At 37.4% G+C, this 20,217-nt stretch overlaps 6 protein-coding genes and 2 non-coding genes across 11 annotated transcripts; all 8 read right to left on the bottom strand.

Moving 5' to 3' along the window:
• Nucleotides 1–1,290: 1,290 nt before the first annotated feature.
• Nucleotides 1,291–1,362, bottom strand: TRNAG-UCC. Its single transcript has one exon. It is a non-coding gene; the product is annotated as a tRNA-Gly (tRNA).
• A 1,871-nt stretch (nt 1,363–3,233) lies between these two features.
• Nucleotides 3,234–6,545, bottom strand: LOC106333049 (probable LRR receptor-like serine/threonine-protein kinase At3g47570). Its single transcript, XM_013771532.1, has 2 exons — nt 3,881–6,545; nt 3,234–3,595 (listed from the first exon to the last, which is right to left on the bottom strand). The coding sequence occupies exons 1-2, from the start codon at nt 6,531–6,533 to the stop codon at nt 3,234–3,236; spliced, it is 3,015 nt and encodes a 1,004-aa protein (XP_013626986.1). The 5' UTR covers nt 6,534–6,545.
• Nucleotides 6,546–9,179: 2,634 nt separating this feature from the next.
• Nucleotides 9,180–12,446, bottom strand: LOC106328882. 3 transcript variants are annotated; one of them, XM_013767418.1, is made up of 7 exons: nt 12,206–12,444; nt 11,905–12,129; nt 11,304–11,640; nt 10,846–11,040; nt 10,616–10,753; nt 10,436–10,526; nt 9,180–9,389 (listed from the first exon to the last, which is right to left on the bottom strand). In XM_013767418.1, exons 3-6 carry the CDS (start codon nt 11,370–11,372, stop codon nt 10,446–10,448), a joined length of 483 nt encoding a protein of 160 aa, XP_013622872.1. In that variant the 5' UTR covers nt 11,373–11,640; nt 11,905–12,129; nt 12,206–12,444; the 3' UTR covers nt 9,180–9,389; nt 10,436–10,445. The 3 variants fall into 3 exon arrangements, with proteins under 3 accessions (XP_013622872.1, XP_013622871.1, XP_013622873.1); XM_013767417.1 differs by having other exon boundaries at nt 11,905–12,444; XM_013767419.1 differs by lacking the exon at nt 11,304–11,640 and having other exon boundaries at nt 11,905–12,446.
• LOC106329741 (glutathione S-transferase T3-like) lies at nt 9,348–9,979 on the bottom strand. The gene is made up of 2 exons (XM_013768391.1): nt 9,503–9,979; nt 9,348–9,389 (listed from the first exon to the last, which is right to left on the bottom strand). The coding sequence occupies exons 1-2, from the start codon at nt 9,977–9,979 to the stop codon at nt 9,348–9,350; spliced, it is 519 nt and encodes a 172-aa protein (XP_013623845.1).
• A 167-nt stretch (nt 12,447–12,613) lies between the features above and the next one.
• TRNAG-UCC lies at nt 12,614–12,685 on the bottom strand. Its single transcript has one exon. It is a non-coding gene; the product is annotated as a tRNA-Gly (tRNA).
• Nucleotides 12,686–12,858: 173 nt separating this feature from the next.
• LOC106332921 (methyl-CpG-binding domain-containing protein 6-like) lies at nt 12,859–13,962 on the bottom strand. Of its 2 annotated transcripts, none has more exons than XM_013771407.1 (3): nt 13,735–13,962; nt 13,384–13,500; nt 12,859–13,299 (listed from the first exon to the last, which is right to left on the bottom strand). In XM_013771407.1, the coding sequence occupies exons 1-3, from the start codon at nt 13,900–13,902 to the stop codon at nt 13,060–13,062; spliced, it is 525 nt and encodes a 174-aa protein (XP_013626861.1). In that variant the 5' UTR covers nt 13,903–13,962; the 3' UTR covers nt 12,859–13,059. The 2 variants fall into 2 exon arrangements, with proteins under 2 accessions (XP_013626861.1, XP_013626860.1); XM_013771406.1 differs by having other exon boundaries at nt 12,859–13,314.
• An 856-nt stretch (nt 13,963–14,818) lies between these two features.
• Nucleotides 14,819–16,816, bottom strand: LOC106329096 (actin-12-like). The gene is made up of 4 exons (XM_013767687.1): nt 16,650–16,816; nt 16,183–16,576; nt 15,184–15,797; nt 14,819–15,081 (listed from the first exon to the last, which is right to left on the bottom strand). Exons 1-4 carry the CDS (start codon nt 16,707–16,709, stop codon nt 15,016–15,018), a joined length of 1,134 nt encoding a protein of 377 aa, XP_013623141.1. The 5' UTR covers nt 16,710–16,816; the 3' UTR covers nt 14,819–15,015.
• Nucleotides 16,817–18,761: 1,945 nt separating this feature from the next.
• Nucleotides 18,762–20,013, bottom strand: LOC106331811. The gene has a single exon (XM_013770225.1). It carries the CDS (start codon nt 19,684–19,686, stop codon nt 18,862–18,864), a length of 825 nt encoding a protein of 274 aa, XP_013625679.1. The 5' UTR covers nt 19,687–20,013; the 3' UTR covers nt 18,762–18,861.
• Between the last annotated feature and the right edge of the window lie 204 nt (nt 20,014–20,217).

Here is a 20,217-nt window from a genome sequence, read left to right on the forward strand (position 1 = left end):
TGATAGACCCTAGGAAACGCTACTCGACCGGTAAGGGGGATATGAACTCCGAAAGGAGAACTGGTGGGATGAATGACGACACAAGGGGCTGCGGAATGACCCAATGATACTGTCTAAGTGTCTTTCAACGCCTGATATGACTCACAGGTCCGTTGGAGAGGCGATCTCGATCTGTTGCCGGATGTGACGCACCGGTCCAACAAGAAAGAGGTGTTTGTTTGGAGCTAACCACACCAAAGAAACTTATAGAAATGTTCTAACAAAGAACAAAGAGAGTAAAAACTCAAAAGAATGAAAGCAAAACGAAATTATCTTATTCAGATCTGATGGTTACATTATATAGAAGTTCTAGTCAAAAGACTTAAAGAAAAATGTGGGAAATCTAAACATAGAAAATGATAAAATTGACCAGATCTGGTCAAGCACGAAAATTAACATTGACTGCAAGTGAACCCTTCAAATTCCACTGTCCAGATTCAATGAACCTTCAGCATGTCCCGCGGACAGGGCCAGTACGCGATCAGGACAGTCCAAACTTGCCGGAAATGAAGTTGCACGGCCTAACTTGAAATCCATTCGATCAAATTGAAATCTGCCTCGGCCATTCTTCTTAGAATGCAAAACAGGTCGGGAAAGCCGAGATTCAGTTCGGAAGATTCGATCATCTGGTCGTGGATAATACTGAAGTTCCAATCTGGTTGTACGGGCGGTTCGTGCGGTACTGTCCAGAAATGAATAGCGATGACCTATCTCAAGATTGGTGTGTCCGAATGTGTTTCCGTCTCGACTGTTCTTCATGAAATGGGAAACAGGACGGTGAATACCAAATTCAGTACGGTGAAATCGGTCATCTGGCCATGATTCCAGCCAAAGCTCCCATCCGGATGAATGTGGGATAGTCCAGTACAGTGTCTGGTCAGTATGGTGAAAAACATGAACCTCAGTTGAAATCTTCAGAACGTTCTGATCTCCATGCTGGTTCGGCTCCATGTACTGATCCGTGGACCGCAGTCTATTACAAGTGCCCGCCATGAAAACAGAGTACTATCTAATCCTCTTCACTTGCCAGAGAAGAAGAAGAAGAAGAAGATGCGAGAAACGGTGAGATACTATACGATTCGATGCGCGGACGCAGCATGCGTTTGATTTATATATGATGATGGATAAAATATCTGACTGGATGAAACTGACATTCTCTTAACGAGCAGTAACGTTGTACACATCTTAATGATCAAAGTTAGTTGATATAAAAAAATCATATCATAGTTGTTATGGAAGTCTCCAAAAACCTGCGTCTGCCAGGAGTCGAACCCGGATCTATTGCTTGGAAGGCAATTATCCTAACCGTTGGACTACAGACGCTTGATGTCCTACAGCCACGTTTTATTTTTTCTAGAAATATTATTGTGACATATATTGCTTACCTAGAGAACAAGTGTAGAAGTAGAACCCTGACGGTGGAAACATATCCACCAAAAATGCTAGGAAAATTACAATACAATTAACTTAAATCATGTGAATACTAACGTAAGTCTGACCATCTCAGTTTACGTTACAGTACAGCTAACGTAAATCATGTGAATACTACTAAGCAACATCACCCAGTTAAATAACTCTACCATCTCCGTTTAGGTTACAATAAATGCCACAGCCCAAAAATCACCACCGAGACATCATCCTCTCTACAACGACAGTTTACTTGGGTTTTTGGTCGTGACAGCGGTGAAGGCAGCGCACCAATCTAGTCTCACCGAATCTTGAACCTTGTCTTCCCCAAGAAAAGGTGACCAAGCTTCATCTCCTGAGTTCGCCATAGACCAACTTACCTTCTCCGGTGCATTCTCAAAATCAAAGTTCAATGGCCGTGGTAGTGGCGGCTGCTCTTTAGCTTTTCTGCTGGATTTACTCCTTCCTTGGCCTTCCAAATGCTGCAAAAACAAGATCCCATATTAATCACGAGTTTAATAAAAAACGGCGGTGAAAGGTTCAAACTTTAAAGCATGTTGAACTCACGTCTGGATTGAAATCTGATTTCTTGATTCCTCCTCAAGCTGGAGACTTGGCGTTCGTGGTGGCAGCCACCACACCACGGACATGTGGCCTATTCTCTTTGCTCAATCGCCCAGAACATATGCTTTGGCGGATCATTTCAGTTACTAATTAATAAAACCAATAGCAGTGAATAAGTGGCAGCATTGATATCTTGCACCCACTTACATATTCTCTCGACAAACAGTTCCAAGACCTGTTTTGAGCTTCTCCTCCATCAATGACTTTCAAAATGTTAGTAACTTGTGGGTCAAGCAAGTGAAAACAATTATATAGCTAAAAAGAACGAAGAAGAACCTCTTCTCCCAACGAAATGATGAACGCTTGAGTGAGTGGTGGAAACGCTAAAGCTCTAAAACTTGTAGAAACTAGTAAACATGTAGTATTAGATATCAAATTTCAAAAGCAATGTTTTCCAAATCTATACTATTAAAGCAGGATCCTATTGTCATAATTACCTTAGGGGCATGTTTCCTTCACTAACATTGCATGTTTCATTAAGGGCAATTAAGTAATATTAATAACAAATCTATATTGGGTCATTATTTTTGGATCCAGCCCAAATCAAATCTCTCTTGGGCCATTTGGGCCTATTAAAAAATCAGATTCAATTCTCACCTTTTTTTTTCCTTTGGACCATTGAGTCCAAGTTCAAATAATTTTTTTTCAACTATTCTTAATTATTATTTTTTTCTTTTCTTAATATAATTTAAGCATTCATAAAAATAATTGAATTTTTTTATTGAAAAGTATAAATCTTTATTAAAAGTATATAATTTTTTAATTAAAATATTAACCCCATAATAAAATTAATTTATCAGAGTTATACCAACTTAATTCATTAAAAAAATAAAGTTTAATTTTTTTAACATAAATAGTCATTTAAGATGAAATACGATAAATAAAGATAAAATTTTTAAGTCTTTTATAAAATAAAACACAAATATATGAAAATGTGACATTTACTAAATATTTGTCAATTGAAAAAAAACAAAAATAAACCCGCGCTTTGAAAGCGCGGGTCAAAATCTAGTTACAAATATTAAATTGCAAACACAACGTTCATCTTTTGTCTGCTAATAACGTAGCATTAAGTTGGAAACATTCAAAGCCTATTATAAAGAAATATTATACATTAACAAGTCTTCAAGTTTGTAGAGGAGCAAGCATACGAGACAGACACTTCAATGTCTAGCTCCTCTTCTGGTTTTGAAGAACCTCTCCTTGATTGAGATTAATTCTTTTATAACCTCACTCATTCCCAAGCGGTTTGCTGGAGACTCTTCAGAACACCCAAGTCCCACTTCTAAAACCTTTGTCAAGCACTCAGCAATAGGGAAGCCAATTCTAAGGCCGTTGTGAAGAACCGATTCATCTGCCACATCCAAAACTTGCTCTGGCAATGCAGACCTGACGCAGCTACGGAGGGTAAAGTCCCCGCCAAATATCTCATTGGTTGGTCGTTTTCCACTGATCATTTCGAAAATGAGAATCCCAAAACTATATGCATCACCATGTACTGATATTTCTCCTCCCATTGCATATTCTGCACCATAAGTCATATCAAACATGTTTGGGGCAAGAAATATGCTCTCTCAGTTACCAAATGAAGAATTTTCAAAGGTATTTACGCATATTAAAAATTTAATAAATGTTTATAGTTGAAACGATTATTTACTTTTATTATACACTTTCCAATAACTATCAAAGTACTTTAAAGATATAAAAAATTTATCTTTATTGAATAAACAAATATATAGAAAATTTACTTTCGAAAACGAATGGAGTATTAGCTTTTTTCATTTAAACATTATATGTGTGATAGGTTTACCTGGTGCCGCATAGCCAGTGCTTCCTCTGACTCCAGCTGAGCTAAGTTGGTTAACGAAGTTTTCCTGGTCGAATTTGAGAAGGATCCGAGCAAGACCAAAGTCACTAACATGGGCGGTTAGATCATCGTCTAGAAGAACGTTGCTTGGTTTAAGATCGCAATGAACAATAGCTTCGTGGCAATTAAGATGAATATACTCCAAAACAGAAGCCACATCTATCGCTATGTTAAGCCTTTCTAAAAGTGTCAATGTTCTTGAGGGCCTAGAAATCTCTTCTGTTTCCTTTGGATGCAGCCACATATCCAAGCTTCCATTTGGCATGTATTCATAGATTAGTGCTCTGAATTCATTTCCTTGGAAATCAATACTGGAACAAGCTGTCAAAAGTTTCACAAGATTACGATGTCTAATGTCTTTCAGGGATTCACATTCTGCCATGAAACTCCTCATTGCTCCACGTCTCTGCATGTTTAGAACTTTCACTGCAACGACCTTGTTCTCTGCATGAAACAGTGCTTTAAACACAGTACCGAAGCTGCCTGACCCGATCAAATTACTTGAAGAGAAGCCATCAGTCGCATTTCGAAGATCTCCATAACTTATCATTTCATGAAAAGCTCCCAAGGTGGAAGGAGTTGCCTCATTGGTATTTTTCTTCTTTCGGCTTTTTAACCAACAAAAAGAAACTGAAGCTATGAATGAAAGCACAAGCAAAGATATACCTATGCTTACCCCAGTCACAAGTTTCTTTCTTGAATTTCTTGGTGGTTGCGTAAAACATGGCTGTAGTCGCAGTTCCAAGACTCCTCCACAGAGGTTTGGGTTTCCAAATACAGAGACTATAGTAGTATTTTTGAACTTTCCTTCTGTTGGCACATTTCCTTCGAAGTTATTAAAGGATAGATTGAGATATTCCAACAAGCTAAAGTTTGCGAGATATTCTGGAATTCTTCCAGAGAGATTGTTGCTTGAGAAATCAACCTCCTTAATTCCTACCAGTCCACTTATATCTGGAATGATTCCATCAAAAGAATTTCCTTGCAAGTGAAGTTTTTCCATTCTGAGACACTTTCCCAAAGTCTCTGAGAGTTTCCCTGATAGCTTATTATGAGAAACATATAACATACCAAGATTTCCAAGTCGTCCAACATCTTTTGGTAGAGAGCCAGTCAATAAATTATTTGACAATTTTAGGGAAACAAGGGTCGAAATTTGCATAATCTCCTGAGGTATAATACCATCCAACTTATTATTCTCGATATCTAAACGTAACAGATAGCTACATTTACCAAGACTTGGAGGTATGATTCCTTCAAAACTATTGTTGGACAAAAATAGTGTTTCTAACCGAGTGATGTTGCCTAAAGAATATGGTATCTCTCCTGACATTCTATTTCCATGGACACTTAAACCCACCAATCCTAGAAGTTTCCCAAAAGAGACTGGGATTGGTCCTTCCAATAGATTTTCGGACAACCAAAATGTTTGTAGGCCTATAAGGTTCCCAATTTCATGGGGAATGCTTCCAGATATGAAATTCTTGTCAATGTAAAACTCGATGAGGGTCATAGATAGATTGACAATGGAGGCAGGAAAGTCACCCCCAAGCTTATTGAATGACACATCTAAGTTTTGAAGTTGGCTACAGTTGGTCAAAGCAATAAGAAATTCAAGATCTCCAGCTGAAAATTTCCCCAAAGAATTTTCATTAAGGTATAGTTCTTGCAGATACCGTACTTTTGCAAAGCTCGGAGAAATACTTCCTGTCAGACTGTTAAACTCCACGGCCAGATATTGAAGAGTTGAAATATTGCAAAGTGTTGATGGAATGACTCCTGTGAAAGAATTTTGTCCCAAAGACAATCCTTCTAGGTTTGGTAGCAAGTTACCAAAACCAGGCCTCAGGTTACCAGAGAAATAATTACCAAACATGTTCAAATACGTAAGTGAGGACAAATTGTAAATTGCAGGAGGAAAAACACCAGAGAAACTGTTTGTTGCTAGCACAAAAACCACCATTTGAGTCAATCTAGCTATGGTATCAGGAATTTCCCCTTCCAGACTATTTTCTGCAAAGGAAAGCCGTGTGAGGGATGTCAAGTTTCCTAGAGATACAGGGAGTTTTCCTTTCAAATTGTTTGTACCAAGGTCTAAAATAACAAGCTCACTCAATGATCCTAGTTCTGAAGAAAGACCTTGACCAAGATGATTTGTAAATAAATCAAACTCCAACAATTTAGAACAGTTGAACAGACTTGCTGGGATCCCTCCTCCCAGAAAATTAAAGCTCATATCCAAGTGCTGAAGTCTAAACAAGTTTCCCAGTTCTTGAGGGATGGTTCCACCAAAAGAGTTATCAGTGAGATTAAGTGATATGAGAAACGAAATATTACCAATAAATGGCGATATCACTCCACCCAATTTGAATCCACTGAGATCCAAATCAGTAACTCTCTTGTGTTTGCGGCCACACGTAACCCTCGTCCATCTGCAAAGAGGGAACGAGTTGTTCCATGAAGACAGCAGAACTTTTTTCTCCTCAGAAACTTGAGACTTGAACTTGAGTAATGCTTGCTTATCAGTTTCATAGGTATTCCCGAATGCTGCAAGTAACATCAGAGCATTGAAAGAAAGGAAAAGAAAGAGTTTCATGTTTCTCGTATTTTGCAAGAAATGCAAAGAGACTTTTCAAAAATCAAATACATATACAAAAGACTTTTCAAAAATCCAATAAGGTCAAGACTAAAAAGACAAGCGATTCTGATTTATCTAAAGGTAAAAAGAGAAAGTAGTGCCCAAACGAAGTGGTGAGTAGGAAAAGTCTCTTTGAATTATTTCGCTTGATTTCGGTAATCACGGTTTGCAGAAAAGAAATATATAGTGAAAAAAAAATTAAAAAAGGGAAATTTGCATAAAAAATATAAAAGTGGCAAGACACTTTAATCCTTAACTTTTTTAACTAACACCAGTTAAATAACTCTTAATTGTCATTATTAAAGATTCTGGAGAAACCATCATCGTCATCAGTGATAGGTTTGAAAATGTTATTGCAACAATGATATGTATGCTTTCTTAAAAATGAATCTTGTTAAAAATATTTAAGACTTAAAAAAAAAAAAAAAATTTAGAATTTTGCAAATTTTATTTTATTTTTGGTTTGATTTTCGCCCTACATAACATATGACTGAATTCATCAGGTAGACACTAGTCACTCCCTTGTTATGATTTGCGATCCATCTGTGTTCTGGTTTATATTTTTGGAGCTCTCCTTCGAGGTGTAAGAGCATGAGCATTGGTGAACCCCTTCTGGGGTTCATCCAATTTTTTTAATATTTTTTTGTGGGACCATGAAAAGTTATGAACCAGTATTTGTTGTTTTCTGCATTATTGAACCCGAATAAGGAGTTCATAGGAATAAAATAATAATATTAATTTATAAAAAAAAATTATAAATTATTCAGAATACATGAATAAAATATTAAAATATATTACAAAATTTTGAAAACTTTTTATTTAATACATTAAGAGTAGATTACATAAATAGAGAAATTCAAGAACATACAAAGTTTATTCATCTTCATCACCAAACTTTTGCCAAATATTTTTCACTAAATCAGCTTTCAAACGATCATGCTTCTCTAAATCTCGAACTTCTCTGCGGACGCCTAACATATCATTGACATGAATACTATCTCTACTTCTCACTCTCAAACTTCTGCTGGACTCTCTTGACTGGAACTCAGATGTATTAATTTGAGCGTATCCGTCTCGTTCATTCTCTACTATCATATTGTGCAATATGACACAAGTTCTCATTATCTTTCCTATCTTTTCCTTGTCCCATAGTAGAGCTGGGTTTTTAACAATTGCAAACCTCGATTGCAATACTCCAAAAGCCCGTTCGACATCTTTTCTGGCAGATTCTTGCTTCTCTGCAAATTTCTCGGCTTTAGGACCTTGAGGAAGTGGGATGGATTTGATAAATGTTGCCCAATTTGGATAAATTCCGTCAGTAAGATAGTAGGCCATACGATAAGTGTGGTTGTTCACCTTGAACTTAACTTTAGGTGCTCGACCATGTAAGATGTCATCAAAAACAGGTGACTGATCAAGAACATTGATATCGTTAAGGGTACCCGGTAAGCCGAAAAATGCGTGCCATATCCAAAGATCTTGTGATGCCACAGCTTCTAAGACTATTGTCGGCTTTCCTGAACCACGTGTGAACTGACCTTTCCAAGCCGTTGGGCAGTTTTTCCACTTCCAGTGCATACAGTTGATGCTGCCTATCATCCCCGGAAACCCCCGTACCTCTCCAACATCGAGTAATCATTGAAGATCCCCGGCTGTAGGTCTTCGTAGATACTCATCTCCAAACAATTGTATTATTGCATCAGTGAAATTTGCCAAACATAAACGTGATGTACTGTCACCAAGTCGGAGGTATTCGTCATATGTATCTCCCGACTGACCATATGCGAGCATACGTATAGCTGCCGTACACTTTTGAAGTGCAGATAGGCCGTTCCTTCCGCAAGCATTTCGTCTTTGCTGAAAGTATGGAACTTCATTACTTATACGTTCGAGAGTGCGGAGGAACAATGACTTGTTCATTCAAAAACGCCTCCTAAACATTTCCGGTGGGTATGTAGGATTTTCCGTGAAATAATCGTTCCATAGTTGATTGTGTCCAATTTCCCGATCTCTTTCGATATAAGCTCGTCTCGTCAACTTGTTGGGTGGAGCATGAAGCACTGAGTCGATGAAATTATCAACTACTTGGTCGACCATTTCTTCTAAAGCTTCATCTACTTCATCACTTGATGAGGAAGACATAGTTGATTTTTTTCTTCCTAAAATGAAATAAAATGATTTATTCTATCAATATCTTTTTTTTTCATTAATCTATAAAGTTTGGCTATATCCAATTTTTTTTTCAGTTTTCTTTCATTTAAAACTATAATTTGTTTCACAATCCTTTTTTTTTACATTAATAGTTTCAGTAATTTTTTTTTCATAAATTGCAGTTTTTTCACTTACCTTGTGGGTTTGAAGGGCACGACCTTTGCTTGGTTGAATTCAATTCGAACAGAGCTTTGAAGCTTTCCTTGTTGATGGTCACGAGCTTTGTTTGGTTGTTACTTGGTTGTTGCTTCCTTGTTGCGAGTTGTGGAGAAAGAAAGAAGAGAAGAGAGCTTGTTGGTCACAAGCTTTGCTTGTTGCTTGTTTGTTGTTATGGAGAAAGAAAGAAGAGAAGAGAAGAGTCATAGTTTATATCAGTGAATCTAGAGAGACATATTGAAAACACAAAGCTTCAACAAGCTTATATAGAGAGAGTTATAGTACATCCGTGAATCAAGTGCAGAGTTACAACATTTTAAAAACACAACAAGCCAAAGTGTAGAATGAAACAAAAACCTACACTTCCCGTGATTAAAAACTGACATCTACTCCTAGTACCCGTGGCTACAACTGACCGCAACCACCAAAAACCTTCCAACCCGTGACCTGCAAAAGAAAAGACAACAGATTCAATAAAGCAAAACACAATAATACACTACAACAACACAAAGAAAACAGAACATATGCAATAAAGAAGATCAAAATCATACACACTAGACATCAAGCATTTCAGAGATGAGTTTATTCTTGAGAGCCACTTCATGATCAGTTAGTGTGTCAATATTTTTTGCTAAGACACGATCAAGGAAGAGAGCTTGTTGTTGGCCAATCGCTTGCTCTTTCTGAGCGGTTTCATGGCATCCTACAAACTTGCAGACCTCCGCATTAACCCTTCCCCACCTCTGCTTACATTGACCCCACGGTCTAGGAAGGGAGCCAATGAGCTGAGGACTTGAATTGAAATAGTCCTCTATTCTCTTCCAAAACTTGCCTAACTTCTGTTCATTACTCGCTATGGGATCCTTGCTGGTGTTCAACCAAGCACTGATCAACACTATGTCTTCTTTTGTTGACCACTTTCTTCGTTCCGCGGATTTAACAGCTGGCACAGCAGAGTCTACGTCTATAGGTGGACTGCTTTGCGAAGCTAGAAGGTTAACAAACCCGGTTGAGGAGTTTGGGGAAAAAGGGTTCATTTTTGTGTTTTGGTTTGGTTTGTTGTTTAGATGTTTCTGTGATTTTTAAGTGTGGCCTTACTATGTTTTTAAACTAGTTAATACGTTCCAAATAACACCACATTAAAAGCACTCTACCTACCAATGTTCATGACAGAAGGCATTACACAACAACTAGCTAGCAATTAGCAGTCAATATACATCAAATCAGGCGATAATATTTACTGCTTCTAAGTACAATTAAAATTTAATTCAAGCAACCAGCCAACCGTTTTAATAATAACTACTTGTACTTCTAGTTCTCCTTCATGTTTACTTTACATTTAGTTGTAGTTGTAGTTATATATTATAACTACAAGTTCAACCGAGAAATTTTTTTTAAAATAAAGTCTATGTGTAGTTCTAGTTATAGTTATCATTTAGCTCAAGTACTAGTTCTACTTCAACCGAGAGATAGCAATGAGCAGAGATACTGACCTTTTGGATGTCAATCGAAGCAGACGTTCTCGAGGTTTGCGATCTGCACAGTGAGCTCATAGACCTGATCAGTGAGGAATTTCACCTGTTCCTGTACATTGAAAAAAGAATGAAAACAATTATGTTAGTCACGGTAATAAAATGTGAAAAAAATCATGTGACATCAATGAAAGAGCTTACCTCAAGCGTCTCAATCTGTTTAGTGAGCTTCGGAATCCCCATTATCACCTGCTCAGCCTCCTCCACCCGTTGAGTCAGCCTTTCGAGCTCCTCCTGCATACCTATCACCCAAGGCTGACGATAATGGAACCCATCAGCCTTGGTTACAACATATAACATAATCAGATTCTTCAACTTAGAAATAAAAAACATAAAAGATAAGCACACGGTCAACAAGCATGCCTTATTACCTCATAGTTTATGCACGTGAAGAACCGCTTCCCAGGAAGAGTGTCGTGGTTCTCAATCCCGCGAACCTCATTAATGAGTCTCCCACCACACGGACACCTTCTAGGAATCCCGTACTCTGAATCGGCCAGGAACCCTAACATGTTGATGTGGTGATCTTGCCTCTGTGCATGGCTTCTATCTTCTGCCGGATCCATCTGTCAAACAATAACCAAACAAAATGAATAAACGAAACCCACAAATCGATTAACAATCATTACTCGAGAACCCTAACTTGATTTGAAATCTCAGCGAAACGAAACCCTTAAACAAACTACCATCACGATCTACAACCCTTTATCGAACCCAGTTATCGATTTAAATCCGTTTTTCGAAACCCCCAATTTTTAAAAAATATCGCAAAAGATGATTTCGATCCCAAAATCGACCCAAAGAAACCGTAATCGACAGAGATAGTTACCTGAGCTCGTGGATAATAGATTCTGTGGTCGCTTAGATGGAGAAAATCACCGGGGAGTCTTCGTCGCATGAGAATCGCCTTTTACAGAGAAACCCTAGTTTTTTCGGGGAGAAGAGAAATGAGAAGAATAGCGAAGAGTCCCCGTCTTTCCTCCTCATCAACGCGGACACGAGAGCACGACACGTGGTAAAATCCGCTCCATGCGGGTTCATGCGTAAGGCCCGGTTCATCACAAATTACCCATTTTCCGTTTATTTTTAATCGCAAGGGCCTAAGATCCCGAGCTCATGAACCCGTCTAAAACCCCTACTACGGGTGCTCTAAGCATTCAAGAAAACTGAGAAGAAAAACAGATACTATGAATTGCATGGCCCACCAAAAGCAATATAACTACTTAAATGAGGAATGTACTTATGATCATTCTGAAGAGAATAACTTGCATTGACACACCAAGTCAACAAGTGCTGGAATTGATATGTGAATTGTTATGAGTTTCTTGGTGTTTTTTTGGCGGTTTAATCTTCTTCAAACTATTCCCTTATATACAAACATAAATTCGATTTGAGCGTATGAGAACAGAGAGATTGAGGATGTTCCTTACAGTGTTTGCTCACGTTGCTTTTAAACCTCAATCATTAGTAGAAATTCTGTGATGTCATGAATCTCTGGTTTCTTCGTTAACACTAATTGAGAGAACCGTCCCCAAAACTTATGTTCTTCTTTCTGGTTAGAAATATGTAAACATGGAACGCCGATCTCTCCTTGGCCACGAAACAAGGTATATCCCGCCGTATACCCATTTTCTACCCAACCCTGACGCACACTTCTGAAACAGAATGACAAAACCAAACCATGATTTGCACATCACAGAAAGAATCAATTCACAAAGATGCAGGTAGGACCTTCCTGACGTGAGGAAGCTGGTGCAGTGAAACCAACTCCATGGCCTCTGGTTCTTGACCTTGTGGTGGAGATCCGAACAGAGAAAGGAGCTCCTGTTGGGTTAATCAACCTGGAAAGCTCAACTATCGAAGAAGAGCCAATCAGGTGCAAGTGCCCGCCATGGAATCAGAGTATCTAATCTTCTTCACTCGCCGGAGAAGAAGAAGAAAGTGGGAGAAACGGTGACCGCATGATACCAAACATGCGTTTAATTTATATACGAGGATGGATAAAATATCTGATTGGATGAGAATGACATTCTCTTAACGAGGGGTAATGTTAATCCCACATCTTAATAATCGAACATGAGTCTGTTTAGTTAATGCCCAAAAATCATATCATAACTGTTATCAAAGTTTCAAAAAAAATGCGTCTGCCGGGAGTCGAACCCGGATCTATTGCTTGGAAGGCAATTATCCTAACCGTTGGACTACAGACGCTTGATGCCTTTGAACAATAATTTATAGTTTTGTATACAGAAACTATCATCTTATGTACTTGTTATGTTGCTTCTTGGCATTTGAGTTTTTAGGCAATGATTGCTAGACAACGAGTATAAGTAGAACCCTGAGGGTGGTATCATATCCTCCAAACTAAGAAAACTACAACACAATTAACTTAAATCATGTGAATACTAAGCAAGCATCGCCCAGTTAAATAACTCTTACCATCTCAGTTTACGTTACAGTACAGCTAACTTAAATCAAGTGAATAACTACTAAGCAAGAATCAGCCAGTTAAATAACTCTACCATCTCCGTCAATGCTACAATACATGAAACAATCCAAAAATAACCACCGAGACATCATCGTCTCTACAGCGACAGTTTACTTGGGTTTTTGGTCGTGACAGCGGTGAAGGCAGCGCACCAATCTAGTCTAACCGAATCTTGAACCTTGTCTTCCCCAAGAAAAGGTGACCAAGCTTCATCTCCAGAGTTCGCCATAGACCAACTTACCTTCTCTGGTGCATTCTCAAAATCAAAGTTCAATGGCCGTGGTGGTGGTGGCGGCGGCGGCTGCTCTTTAGCTTTTCTGCTGGATTTATTTCTTCCCTGGCCTTCCAAATGCTGCAAAAACAAGATTCTATATTAATCACGGCGGTGAAAGGTTCAAACTTTAAAGAACGTTAAACTCACGTCTGGATTGAAATCTGCTTTCTTGCTTCCTTTCTTAGGGGTGGTTCCATGTTCCAAGTAGTACAGCACTTCAGTCCTGGACCTAAACCTACGCCCTGTAACTGGTTCGTAATAGTACTGCAAACAAAAGATTAATCAAAGTTAATGCTAATCACATTTAACCCATAAACAAACACACTAATCCATGTTCTTCCTTCTAAGCATTGTGTGTACTCTCTACTACAAGAACGCACTACACACTATCAAAGATGCAATTTTTTTCTTATCTAACAACATTGAAGCAGAGAATCTTCAATGTGAAACAGTTCGAGCTACAGAGCAGGACTAAAAGAGAAGAGATTTCATATATACCTTATCGACCGAACCAGCTGTAGCACCGGAGGTTCGAACCTTATCTTCAACTCTCCAACCATCAGGCAACCAACTGTCTAACGGCGCCGAACGCTTCCTCGACTTCGACTCCGATTGTTGAGCCGAGATATCCGGCGATGGATTCACCTGTTCTGTACCGTTCGACATTCGCCTTCCTCCTTGATTAGGTCGCTGCTTCGCACTACTTACTAGGGTTCCGTCACCGGCGATGGCGCTTTTAAAGTTAAAACAACTATTGTTTGATTTATGTGTTTCTTGGTTTCCACTTCGGTTTAGCTAAACCGAAATCGAATAATAAAAACCAGCAACTTAATATCCGTATTACTACGCCATACTATACCGAACCGTACTCATTTCACATCAACGTTACGTATATCTCGGTTCTTACTTGATTTTTAATTTTTCGGTATGCTAACTATGTTAGATTTTGGGTTCAATAAGTGTGTCTTAGACGTTTTCAAAATGAAAATGTTAAGGTTTAACGGATAAGATGAATCTTTAATCTGTTTCATTTACTACTTACGATATTCTTTCTTTAATGAACACAAACAGCATTTTTTTTTTTTTTGGTAATCTGAACACAAACAGCATTCCCAACATGTTTGGCAACAACAACATTACGACAGTGGAAAATGGAAAGCATACAATACTCCACGATCGCTGTCAGATTTTTGTGGCACACAAGAACACTCAGCCAAGCATTTTTCTTAGCTTCATTATTTAACATCAGTTCTCCTCTTTTGCCAATACCATCACCGCCACGTGCAATTCTTACCAAAATTTCCTCGAGCTGCCACACCAATCAGTGCCATATCAGTTATGCCTTTTATCACTAATAAACTGAAAGATTTATTGTCTTTATTTTTGAACAGTTGCTCGATAAATTGCCTAAATCTGGTAGCTCAATGGGCAAAGTAAATTTTGAAAGTTGGGTATGCATAGGAGAAAAATATCAATAGAAATTAACTATCTACTTTAACAATTTTTTTTTTGACGTCAATCTACTTTGACAACTAGTGTTCTATTCAAACAAAAAGAATATAAAATAAATAAATTGGTGTGGTATGCATAATTTAATAAAGAAATTGAATGTCTTTCTTTGAGTTCAGTTGCTACAAATCAAAATTACAAAGAACAATTTGGATGAAGAAATGTGATTAAACAAAAAATCTGGCAATTGGTAGTAGGCTGTTAAAAAGAAGCTCAAAGGTGTTTTTATCTTTTACTTCAATCTTCCTTTGGTGCTTCCATGAAGTGTGATTAGAAGCACTTCCTATGCACAATTGATGGTCCTGATTCATCATATTCTGCTTTCGCAATCCACATCTGTAAAAATTTTAAACACAACAATGTTTATGTCAGAGACAAAATGTTATAAGTATTAATATTGAGATCGAACAGAAAATGTTAGTTATGTTATGATTTCACCTGCTGGAAAGTACTAAGTGAAGCCAATATAGAACCACCAATCCAAACACTGTACTTCCTCTCAGGTGGAGCCACAACCTTAATCTTCATACTACTAGGAGTCAAAGCAGTAATCTCTTTGCTCATTCTATCACCAATCCCACCAAACATTGTGGTTCCACCACTTAGCACAATATTACCATACAAATCTTTCCTTATATCCACATCACATTTCATGATAGAGTTATATGTGGTTTCATGGATTCCCGGATTTTCCATTCCGATCATTGATGGCTGAAACAGAACTTCTGGGCACCGGAACCGCTCTGCGCCAATGGTTATCACTTGTCCATCGGGAAGCTCAAAGCTTTTTTCTACGGAAGAACTTGTATTGGAAGTCTCTAGCTCTTGTTCGTAGTCTAAAGCAATGTAGGAAAGCTTCTCTTTCATGTCTCTAACGATTTCACGCTCAGCCGTTGTGGTGAAAGAGTAACCGCGCTCTGTTAGAATTTTCATGAGGTAGTCCGTGAGGTCACGCCCTGCTAGGTCAAGACGTAGGATTGCATGTGGAAGAGCATAGCCCTCGTATATTGGAACCGTGTGACTCACACCATCTCCAGAGTCCAAAACAATACCTAATAAAACATTTTGCAAAAGGATCATAAAATTTTTCAAACGGAAACCATACCATTGTTCTTAAATCTAGCAGTATGTAAACGTGTGTTAAAACCACAACACTTTTCATTAATAATTTATACTTTTAAGCAGTACTTTTGATTAAAAAAAATATTTTTATGATATATAATATTAAATCGAATTATTTTTTATTCAAACAATGCAAATCCAAAACAAATTTAGTTATAACTAACATCTTTTTTATAAAACCTATAAGACTAAACTAAACCGAGAAACCTAATGCAACGCTTTGTACCAATCGACTTCATTAATTGAACACAAAGTGAATTCATGAAAAATTGCAAATGTTCAGGAAATTAAAAAATGAAAGTGTGTGATACTAACCAGTCGTACGGCCACTGGCATAGAGTGATAGAACAGCTTGAATGGCAACATACATAGCAGGAGTGTTGAATGTCTCAAACATGATCTGAGTCATCTTCTCACGGTTAGCCTTGGGATTAAGTGGAGCTTCGGTTAAGAGAACCGGATGTTCTTCAGGGGCAACACGAAGCTCGTTGTAGAAAGTATGATGCCAAATTTTTTCCATGTCATCCCAATTGTTAACAATTCCATGCTCAATAGGGTATTTGAGAGTCAATATACCACGTTTTGACTGAGCCTCGTCTCCGACATAAGCATCCTTTTGTCCCATCCCAACCATAACACCCGTGTGACGAGGACGGCCAACAATGCTCGGGAAAACCGCTCTTGGTGCATCGTCACCCGCAAATCCGGCCTACACTCATATTTTATTTTTAGTATTTTATAGTATATAGTCATGTAACACATATCGTCTAGAGAAACATTACCTTAACCATTCCAGTTCCATTGTCGCAAACAAGCGGTTGAATGTCTTCACCGTCGGCCATTCTTCAATCACAAAACTGGATCCTGAAACGCCTCCTATGGTTCCAAATTTATGAATTTACGAAACGAGCTTCTTGTTATATCGCTTCAATGCAAACAGTTCTTGGCCGTTAGTTTTTAGCTGGAACCTATATGTAAGAGTGTGACAACACGTGTTCACCTATTTTGGGCAATTAAGGGAATATTTTACAGCCTAAGCTGAACGAGAATGGCGGTTTTGGTCCTTGTTCGCCGGAAGAATCGGGTTAGTGGATACTCGTTGTTGAATTGAGAAATATGGATCATTGAGCCGTGAGATTATTAAGATGATAACTGTGACGTAACAAATAACCACATTCATGTGTCAAGGGCTTATACTTATTTTTGCTAGCTATGGTTCTATTTCAAAGTTTAATTCTTGAGATTGGCATCTTTGTATTTTCTTGTTGTTTGTCTGCATGTGTAATTATTAATTATGACAGAGCATTCGAAGATGTTATAAAAACACCCTTATTGCTTAGAACCTCTAATAATTTTTCAAACAAAAACTATTTTAATATTTTACTATAATTTAGTTTTTTTTTTTTGAACACACTATAATTTAGTTAAATAATTAAATTTTAGTTATTTTAAATAATTGAACTAGTATGTGTAAAACACATATCTCATAGAATTTCTCAAAAAAAGTCTCATTTGAGAACCTATCTTCACTTTCTCTCTTACTTCTAATTAATTTATTTTTATTCTTGTAAATAATTCCAATAGAAGTAACACATTACACATTTATTTTCTGGTCCACTACAGTCCCATTATCAAACAAACACATATACTTTATTCAAGGATTACCAAACGAATCATAGTTAATTATGGCAAAGTTGGGCTCCAGTATCCAACGCGAATTTTGAAATTGCAATTAAGATGAGGCCAACGATGTTGACGTGTGTTCTCGGACCCCTTCGCTTTTCCTGTCTCTTTGAGTTTGGTTCTTCCTTCACGTGTCGCCATGTTCACAGTTGTCATAGAATACGTACATATATATGTATAACAGTATGTTTAATGTATACTACTAATTGACTAATTGTACATAGGTATGTATATATGTATATGTACTTTAGCATAATATATTTTTAGTTGCTCTTTATAGATACATGGTTTATACATCCAGAAGAATTCATTTGTTGCGACTTAAAAAGATATTTCATTCTAAATATATGCAACGATAATTGTTTGTCTACATGTTCCATACACTTATAAAGTGCTTTACTGGGTAGATTTGAATTACTAGTCGTACAATATATTCATGCATAAGCATTTTAACACCCGTTTTTGTCATAGTGATTGAAATTGATAGATTTTCTGACGAGAAAAAAACGTCGCTCACCAGTGATAAAGTATTTTGACAAGTAGTTACGTGGTCCAACAAGACCTTTTAACTGAAAACTATTCGATCGAGGTTCAGATTATGATTATTAATGACATAAACCTTTCGGCGATACATCGCGTGATGCCATGAATTTTTCTAGTTCAGACAACACAAAATGTATACAATTTTCTTTTTTTACAAGCTTATAATCCATTCAAGTAGTCTAAATATATACAGTGTTATGTTTTATTTGCATTTTTTATAAAGTAGAAAGCATCAAAATTAAGTAGTAATCGCAACTATGTGAAAAAGATTTATTCATGATGTATTGTGCCATAATTTTCGGGCTTAAACGCATTTATAGTAATCATATCAAAACAACATTGCACTTCTTGTATCGTTTACTTGAAATAGTATTATTCTAATCGGACTGGTAGATTAAAATAACATAGAAGTAGCTGAAAGTTCAAATTTGTGGCGCCGTAAAGATTTGAATAATTAACACAATTTTATTTTAAGCTTTTTAGACAACATTTTAATTATTTTTTCAAAACTATAATATTTGTTTGGTTAAGACTTAAGAGGACACATAATACAAAATTTCCTAGCCAAATTCTAGCTTAATTTCTTTTCTCAAACTGAATTAAAAGAAGCACCTGCAAACTTTTTCAGATTGGCACGTACAGAAGACATCATTCACAAAGAATCAGAATGATAGAAAACAAAGATAATTCACACAGTTAAAATTGTAATTATTTTTACAAATTTTAACAAAAATAAAAATTAAGTAGTAGAGCAAGAGAGTCCAAACACTAAACAACCAGTGTTGATCTCCGGTCCAACGTTCTAAGATTTGTACCTGTTGAAGAAGAAGAAACTGAAAACGACACCGTCTCATCAGATTCTTGACTACTCTGTTTCTTCTCTCTGTTCATCATCTCAGGATTCAAGAACTTCAGAAACGAACCCTCTGTCTCCTCTCTCTTTCTAGCTTCTTCAACCATTCTCCTCCTCAGCTTCTCTTCAGCATCCCTCAAGAACTTAAACTTCGGCGGAGGCGAAGAAGAAGAAGACCTGAAGAACTTGTTAAACTCAAGCTCACCCTCTGTCTCGAACAGAGGATTGAATCCATGGTGCGAGTAAGACTCCAAAGGAGATGACTTCGGGGCACAAGGAGAAGCCAGAGGAGTGAAACCAGGGGTAGTACAGTCATTTACTCCAACCGGGAGATCACTCAGGCTTCTTGATTTCTCATCATCAGATTCCAAATCTGCTTTTGTCTCTTCGATGATCGTGAAGAGAAACCTCTGGTTATGAAGCTTCATGAGCTCTGCTTCAAACCCTAGTTCTCCTCCACCTCCACTCAAGTGTTTCATCAACCCGAGCTCTATATCTTGTGTCCTCGAGATTTCCGCCTCTCTTCCGCCATTGTTGGCATGTAAAGGTTGATGGTTTTTGAAGCAGAGGAGCTGGATAAGTTCCTTAGCGTACCCAGCTTGTTGTTCTTCTTGTTCTTGGCTCTCTTGGCTTATGATCTTCTTCCATCTCAGAAGGTAAAAGATTTCTGCAACAAGTGCTAAGAGAAGCAACCCAAACACCAAACTCAACCCTATCCCTAACCCACTTATAGTCTTCATTTTTGTAACCTCAAAATTCTCACATCACATGAAGAAAATGAAACCAAAATGTGTGAAGATTTTGGAAACAAGAGATATTTTGAGCTGCAATTGATATTGTTAGAGGAGCAGAAAATGGAAACTTGCCTTGATAGTAAGCAGATTGAAAGAGAAAGACAGATTTGTGTATGTGTGTGTATGTGTGATATAGATAGATAACTTCTCTTTCAACGTAATTTAGGTTCACAAGTTGGGTTCCTTGTAATACTTGGCACAAAAGGGCCAGCTCTTGGTGCCTTTAACACAAGATTTTTGAAAAAGATAAATTAGGGTACACTTTTTTTTGGTAAAAATTAGGGTACACTTTATAAAATCTTATGTTCTTTTTTGCCTTCTAAGTTCTAACATATTATACTTAAACAGTTATGTTTATAAGTTGATACATATTGTATTGTTATTAGATTTTTTAAAAGCTCAACACTACAAGAAAACATCGGTATTCTGACGGACATTCCGACGGAAAATGAAATCCTCGGATAATCCCGAGGAATT

This window comes from Brassica oleracea, chromosome C3 (genome assembly GCF_000695525.1).
Source record: "Brassica oleracea var. oleracea cultivar TO1000 chromosome C3, BOL, whole genome shotgun sequence".
NCBI lineage: Eukaryota > Viridiplantae > Streptophyta > Magnoliopsida > Brassicales > Brassicaceae > Brassica > Brassica oleracea.